The sequence below is a fragment of the Gossypium hirsutum genome, chromosome D09 (assembly GCF_007990345.1).
Source record: "Gossypium hirsutum isolate 1008001.06 chromosome D09, Gossypium_hirsutum_v2.1, whole genome shotgun sequence".
In the NCBI taxonomy this organism is placed as follows: domain Eukaryota; kingdom Viridiplantae; phylum Streptophyta; class Magnoliopsida; order Malvales; family Malvaceae; genus Gossypium; species Gossypium hirsutum.
The window spans coordinates 44,307,108-44,315,312 of record NC_053445.1 but is presented as its reverse complement, the minus strand read 5'-3'; the positions used below and the strand labels follow the sequence as shown (position 1 = coordinate 44,315,312).

Below are 8,205 nucleotides of genomic sequence, written 5' to 3'. Positions count from 1 at the left end.
TTTAACTTGATATCTAAGTTTTTTTTTTATTCCAACTTGTTATCTAATCTTTACGCTGTTCCTGATTTAGTACCTAAGTTTTTTTTGTGTCTGATTTAGTACTTAAACTTGTTAACTGTTATACAAATTATGTCAATATACTAATAGTGTTGGTATGATCAACATGTGGTAGTTGACATAGAATTTTATTTTATTTTTGTATTTCAAATATTCAATTCCTTTTATTTTATTTTTAATTAACACATTGGATTTCTTTTATTGTATTTTTAAAATTCTTATTTTCTTTTTTAATATTCATTCTTTAAGTATAGCTCAAAACACATTTTTTTAACATGAATTTCCTCTTATACTAGCAATATTTTTGTAGAAATAAGAGCTTTGTGAAGACTAAACCATGTTTTAAGCATGTAGTCCCTCATGAATCATTTTTACCATTAACAGTTAAAGTAATCTCAGCTTGAATGAAAATGAAATTTAGATATATTGCTTAGCAAAACAGAGGAAACTCCAAACAAGTGTAATCATTCCTGCCACTAAATTCCTATCATCTATCACATGTCATTTATATGTAGCTATTTTTTTCCCTCATAAAAAACTAACACCATTAATGGGGTAATTTGTGTAACATTTGACAAAATTAGGTATTAAATTGAAAAAATAAAGCTTGAATACCAAATTAGGAAAATTTGCTAAGTTATGTATCAAAGTGTAAAAAAAAGAAACTTAAGTACCAAATTGAGAACAAGTATCAAGTTTAGATATCAAATTGAAAAAAAAAATACCAAATTTAAATACCAATTATTATATTAGTATTAATAAAATACATATGTTTAAAGTAATAAAGATAAAAGAAATTGTGAATTACACGAGTGGTTGTTAAATTAGTAATAATAAAAAAACCTTCATAAAGGATATTAACTTTAAAAAAAACTGAAAACAATGGAAGGAAGGATTGGAAAGAGAGGCAGAGGATGTGAGAACGGAGCAGGAAGCACGCCTAGCAAAGGCGCGTGAAGGGGGGAATTAAATAGAGATTCGGCGATTGGAGAGGGGTGGAATTGGAAATAAAAATTTTGCATGTCGGAACTGGAATAAAGAGGGGGGAAAACTGAGGACGCTTGGCATGAGTTATGAAGCTTTGTGTCACCCCTTTTATTTCCACCTGGTTCCTTTCTTTATCAGACATCCCCTCAATTTTCCCATTTAATGAAAAACAACAAAACCCTCTTTAATCAATACCAAAGTAAGGGACTTCAGACATAGAGAGATGAAGATTTTGATAACAAAGCAAAGCAAAGTACAGATTTTAGATAGATAGTGAGATTCCCTTGAACAAACTGAGAGATGGGTAGGGATGGGAATAAAAGTTGCTTTGCATGTTGCTTTTCAACACCCACAACTTCTTCTTCTTCTTCTTCTTCTTCTTCATCGGCAATCAAGCTTTTGTTCTTTATAGTTCCCTTGATTCTGGTATCATTCATTGTGTTTGTTTTAGTACCAAGAAACTCAACTTGGGCTTTGATTTATAGCCTCCCTCCTTCTACCTCTGCGGTGGCGGCGGCGGCAAATAGCAGCGAGAAGCTCGGTGCATCTGTGTATGCTGAAAGCAGCCAACAAGTATTGGATTTGCCTTCCAGGGTGGTCAAGACGGTGGATGTTGGAGGCAGCTCGGGAGAAGCGACACTGTCTGACTCAGATGAGGTTGCTGTTAATCGCTCAGCTTCACCCCAACTTTCTGCTGTTGAAGCAGTCACCAAATTTCAAGAATTAGTGAGTGATTAATTTCCTTCTCTTTCATGCAATTTCCCTTTGTAGAATTTGTCCTCTTTTTTTTATCTTCTTTTACTATTATTATCTTTTTCTCACTGTTAGATTCTTCTCATGATATAATGCTTGTCATTGTCAGCACAATTTCTTGCCTGCTGTCGTATTCCCTTTAATTTCCTTTTTAGAGAAGTAGTTTTTTTATCACACATAAATAACTCCCTTGTTGGATTCATTTGAACAGAACGAAACAAAGGAGTATAGTAGCTTAAACACCTCAATTACCGACTCAGATAACTTAAACATTACCATTAACGGGACTCCAAATAATGCTACAACATCCTCGAATGAAACCATAGCTCTTCCCTTAAAGCACAACAGACAAGTTCGAACCAAATTGGACAAGGTTGAAGCTGGTCTACAAAGAGCTCGATCGGCCATAAGAGAAGCTAAAAATGGGAGTCAATTACGGGATCCTGACCATGTCCCAGTAGGTCCTATGTACTGGGATGCAAAGGCCTTTCACAGGTATGTCTGTATCCTCTTTATTCCTGTACTTGAAACTTCAAACTTGGAATCACAATCATGTCAGAAAAACTGCAGAAAAGAATGAAAAAGACCTTTACCTTTGTTCTTTTTTTGTTTCAAACAGAGTGAAACTAGAAAAAAGTGAAGAAACAGATAACTAAAGAAATCAGGATCAACTAGATATTGATAGAAAGTTTAGCATGGAAACATTGCAACATATCTCTTAATCTTAGATATATAAGATTCTTTTTTCCCCTTTCGTTGTGATGATATTCATATGATTAGTTACCTGCAAGAATTGGGTCATTATTCATTAAGATTTTGGGTCTGTATTTGCGAAATGGGTAGGAAAACTCGTAAACAGGGTTGAGTGGCAGCAATGGGACATTGAGGTGAGGATGGACAAGTCGTCCCATGTAGAGTTTGAAAGCCCAGTGTCTGAAAAGGATAGGCTATTAAGATGTGATAATTGCCCACATGGAAATCATACACATTTTTGACAATTCAAGCACAAATATGGAAATTTTCCCACATGGAAATCATACACAATTTTGACATTTCAAAAAACAGTAAGGATAATCAATTCGATCCTGCCGGACCGTAGCACCATGCTGATAGTCCCCAAGTCCCAAGGAACTTTGTGTTAAATCCAAACCGCACATCTATCTCCACTCTGCTTTTTTTTTTTTTTAAATTTAAGATAGGATTATTTTCCCTTATACTAAACATATTTTATTATTAAAATAATTCTAAAAATTAATTTATTATTTTTTAGAACATTTAAAATCTTAACCTAAAATCCTAAATTCTAGAACCTAAGTCTTCAACTTAAATCCTAAACTTATATCTTAAAAGAAATTATTTAAAATTTGAATGATGGGGATTTGTGACTCATGGATTGAAACAACCAAGAAGACTGAGTATGTAGTTAGAAAAATAGGAATTGTATCCAAACAAGAATGTTAAATTTTTTACTTACACTTATTTATTTTGCCAATTACTTTTTCCACAAAATATGGTTAAAATATGTTGTTAGTCCCTTTACTTGTATAAAATTTGAGAATTAGTCTATACTTTAAAAGTTAAAACTGAAGCCCTCTTACTTTATTGATCTAAAAATCTCAATCCTGTCATCAAAATCATAAATATTTTCTATCAATGTTATATGTTCTCATATAACATGAGATATGATTGACTGAAAATGAATATGTTAAATTGACAAATTTTAACAGAAATTATCAATAACGATAATAATTGGACTATAATTTTTAAATTGAAAATGTGGAAGGATTGAATTTTTAATTTTTAAAGTACAAAGATTAAATCCCATATTGGATGGGCATTCGGAATTCGAGGCTTAGGTAATTCATTTACCAGCGTTTGCTACCCTAAAGTTCCTATAATCTCTAATTCTTTGTAATTTATAGGAGCTACCTGGAAATGGAGAAACAATTCAAGGTGTTTGTTTACAAAGAAGGGGAACCTCCTGTGTTTCATGACGGTCCCTGCAAGAGCATATATTCCATGGAAGGAAATTTCATTTATAAGTTGGATGTTGATACCAAATTTCAAACTAAAGATCCCCAGAAAGCTCAGGTCTTTTACCTTCCATTCAGTGTAGCAAAGATGGTCCGATTCGTTTATTCACGGGACTCGCGTGATTTTAGTCCCATACGAAGGACAGTGGTGGACTACATCAATCTTGTTGCTCAGAAGTACCCTTACTGGAATCGGAGCCACGGCGCGGATCATTTCATGCTCGCATGTCATGATTGGGTTAGGTTTTTTTCTTCTTTTTTTTTTCTTTTTTATCGTTTCATGTTCTTAGTTGATTTCAATTTGAGCTTGAGATGTGTGTGGTTTTTCTAATGTAGGGGCCAGAAGCTAGCTTTTCACTTCCTTACCTAGAAAAGAACTCCATTCGAGCTCTATGCAACGCCAACACTTCTGAAAGATTCAACCCCGTCAAGGATGTTTCGATTCCAGAAATCAATCTCATAACTGATAAATTAACCGGTTTGATGGGTGGACCATCAGCTTCTCGGCGTCAAATCTTGGCCTTCTTTGCAGGAGGGGTTCATGGTCCGATAAGACCGGTCTTACTCGAGCATTGGGAAGACAAGGATGAAGACATTAAGGTACATAAATACCTACCAAGAGGTGTCAATTACTACGATATGATGAGAAATAGCAAGTATTGCATTTGTCCAAGCGGTTACGAAGTTGCAAGCCCGAGGATTGTGGAGGCATTGTACAATGGATGTGTTCCAGTGCTCATATCTAAAAGTTACGTGGCACCATTTAGCGATGTTCTACGATGGAAGTCGTTTTCGGTGACGGTGTCAGTGGATGACATCCCGAAACTGAAGGAAATATTAATGAATATATCGACAAGGCAATACATAAGAATGCAGAGGAGAGTGTTGCAAGTCAGAAGGCATTTCGAGTTCAATTCTCCGCCTAAGCGATACGATGTGTTTCACATGATCCTACACTCGGTTTGGCTTAGAAGACTCAACGTTAGGATCACCGATGACCATGGAGCTGTGGCTAATTGATGGCTGGATTTTCAAGTAATAAATAGTTTCGACCAGATTAATTAAAAAATTTTGGTGTGCATGTGTATTTATGTCTTCTGTTTTGTTGGGAAACATAGTAAGTTATGCGTAGACAGAGACGAAAATGACTCCAAAATTGAGGCATCATGAATTGTTTGTTTCGAGGGAGTTATTTTGTTAATTGATTTAGGCCTAGCTCTTTTTATGTTGTTGCGGTTGAAATTTTAATATGATGATGTACGAGATATAAATTAATGATACTTGATAATAATATTTAAGTAATTTCATGGTACATCACTCCACCCATTTTATCAGTTCATGTACCATTTATGAATCATTTCATCTGAAATGTAAATCTTTCTAGGTAATTCTTGGACACTAAATTATTTACAAATTATTATTTTTTATCCACGTTTCTTGTTTAATTATTTGTTTGTGTAAAATTTTGAAGGATAAACACTTTACATATTTAAAATTTAGTTCCATCATTTTTATTTTCAAAAATATAATTCTCTAATTTTTGAATTTCAAAATTCAAGTACATTTGTTATCACGGTTAAACTTCTTTTATCAAATTCTTTGGTGTGAATTAAAAAAAAACCTATTTACTTGATAGTCATATCACAATAAAATTATAATTAAAAATATTTATTATGATTTTTCTTAAGAACAATCATCCAGAACTGTTGCAATAAAGTAATTTATTTTTGTTGGAATAGTATTGTTGAGAAAATTTGAGGTCAACATTTTGATTGAAATAGTTGACAATATTAACCATCCAGACTAACCAATGATATTATAAAAATAGACAGACTAAACTATATCAAAAATTTAAGTATATAAATTAAATCTCAATTTTCAACATAGTTCAGAGGGTAAAATTGAAATTTAGCCATTGTCTTATCATATAAAAAAACGTGATGTAAACTTAAAAGAAATTAGAAGTCGCATGTTGATCTCTAAAACTCTTAAAATATTCAGATTATATATAATCATATCATGTAATGTTTTAACCGAAAAGTTAATAACATTAATTATTTAATCTAATTAAAAACATTATAAAATGTGTAGACACTAAATTATATTAAAATTAACCGTATTTGAATGACGAAATATGATATTCAACTGTTTTTATAAAATGCAAAAGAAAAGAAAAACAAGAAAAAGAAAGAAGCAATAGGTTACCAAAGAGAATAATGAGCTTGCTATGTGGCAACATAAGAAACATCCCTTTCTTCGTTTTATATAATAGATATGTAGATTTACGGTACTATGTCCTTTTCAAGGGTTTTTTTATTTAAATAATATGAAATAATAAATTATTTACGAAAATAAATTAAAGTAAAAAGGGATATTGTCAATATATTAGACAACACTACTTATAAAAAATAATACTTTAATAAAAATAAATAAAATAATATTATTTTAATTAAAAAAAAGGGTGTCGCCAACATATAAGGTCACATCCTTTCACTCACTTTTTTTTTATTTCATAAAAATAGTTGAGTTGTTTTATTTTATGATATTATTCTTTTAATATTTTATAATTATAATTTTTTAATATTTAGAATAGTGACTTAGTTGATTAGGTATAAACGTTGAGGACAAAATGTATTGAATTTTTTAGAAATAAAATCAACTTGATAGAATGTGTAAAATATTAGGAGTAAAATTTGTTATTATACCAATCAAAAGAATATTACATCGGCATTCTATTTGTGACCAAATACATTTAATGGTGGAGTGACTAGAATTTAAAATTCACTTTACAGAAGTAACGAAATTAAAAAAAAAATGTGACCAAAACATGAACTTGCTAAACAACTTGAGTAATTATTTAAATAATTTATTCTAACGTTTTTATATCAATTTTACCAAAAGTATATCAACTAATCATTATTCTAAATATTCAAAAATTTATAATTATAAAACATTAAAATTATAAAATTATAAAAATTAAACAATTTAGTCATTTTTATTAAATAAAATAAAATTATAAAAACTTTAAAATATAAATATAAAACTAAAAAACATAAAAAGAAATTAAGAAAAGAAATAGAAAAAAAAAATGTCGCCTAATATGTTGGCGACACTCTTTTTCAAATTAAAATATTATTTATTTTCATTTTATTTTTTTATAGATGATATCACTTAACAAGTTTGTAATACCCAATTTGCCCGGCCCAATTTTATAAATAAATAAAAAACAAAATTTATTAAAAGTCTATCAGTCCATATTACAAGCCCAAAATTAATACAGTCCAATCCTAATTAGGCCCAACGTAGCCCAAAATATTCCCCAAACCCCGAAACCCTAGCCTTTAGCATCACTGCCCTCTAGCCACCGCAACAGTGGCCTCCTCACACCGCCACGCACGCCACGTTGGCATCCGTACGCCCCAGCTGGCCCTCGTACGACCGTACCTGCAGCAAACAACAAAACAACAACAAAAAAAGAAGGAAGAAAAAGCAAAAAATAGTAACAGAAAAGAAATGAGGAAAAGATAGCAGAGAAGGAGATGTATTTTGTTTTTTATTTTATTTTTCTTCTCGATTTGGCTATAAAAAGCCGATTCGAAATCTGTAAAGGGGGCTTGATCCTTCTTTTTACACAGAGATATTGAATACAACAGATATTGAGAGAAATCAAAAGGTTTTTTCGAAAGGTGATTTGATCTTTCTTTATTTTCTTCCGTTTTTTCTTTCTCTAGATCTTTGATTTTCTGTTTTAATCGAGTGAAAAGAAAGGGGAAATAAGAGAGGGGAATGAGAAACTTACCATCGTGGGGCACCAATGAAGCCCTCCCTCCGAGCAAAACAGAGTCGAACGGGCAGAGGTGAAGGTGAAACGGCGAAAATCGGCGCTGGAGGGGTAACCTTAGGGACTGATTTCAGTCGGTTTACAAACTGAAATTGGGTCTTGATTTTAGGGTTTTGAAATTAGTTCTTATAGGGCATTTAAACGACGTCGTTTGGGGCCTAAATCAGTGGCCCCAAAACGGCATCATATCTGTTCAAACCCGATGACCCGATCCAACTGCGGCTAGACCCGCGCATTTTGGTATGGGGAGGGATATTTTCGCTTCAAGTCCTCCTTGTTTGTGTTTGGTTTCAATCTAGTTTATGTTGCTTATTTAAATTAGGCTGCATAATTTCTTACTAACTTCATTTTAGTCCATTTGCAGCGCTGCGTTTTAGTAGGCAATGAATATTTCCTATTTTAGTCCCTATGTTATTCGCGCTTTGTAATTTTGACTTTTCCTTTTGTTTATTTTAGGTTTCTCCCCTGAATTACTGCTTTAATGCCAATTTAGTCCTCTGTTTCGTTATTATTGCTATAAAATTATTTAGTTCA

The 8,205-nt window shown here is 32.1% G+C and overlaps 1 protein-coding gene across 1 annotated transcript; it reads left to right on the top strand.

Annotated features, from left to right (window-relative positions):
• The first annotated feature begins 880 nt into the window (after window positions 1-880).
• Window positions 881-5,142, top strand: LOC121220928 (probable glycosyltransferase At5g03795). Its single transcript, XM_041100817.1, has 4 exons — window positions 881-1,770; window positions 2,009-2,292; window positions 3,720-4,068; window positions 4,167-5,142. Exons 1-4 carry the CDS (start codon window positions 1,345-1,347, stop codon window positions 4,848-4,850), a joined length of 1,743 nt encoding a protein of 580 aa, XP_040956751.1. The 5' UTR covers window positions 881-1,344; the 3' UTR covers window positions 4,851-5,142.
• The last annotated feature ends 3,063 nt before the right edge of the window (window positions 5,143-8,205 follow it).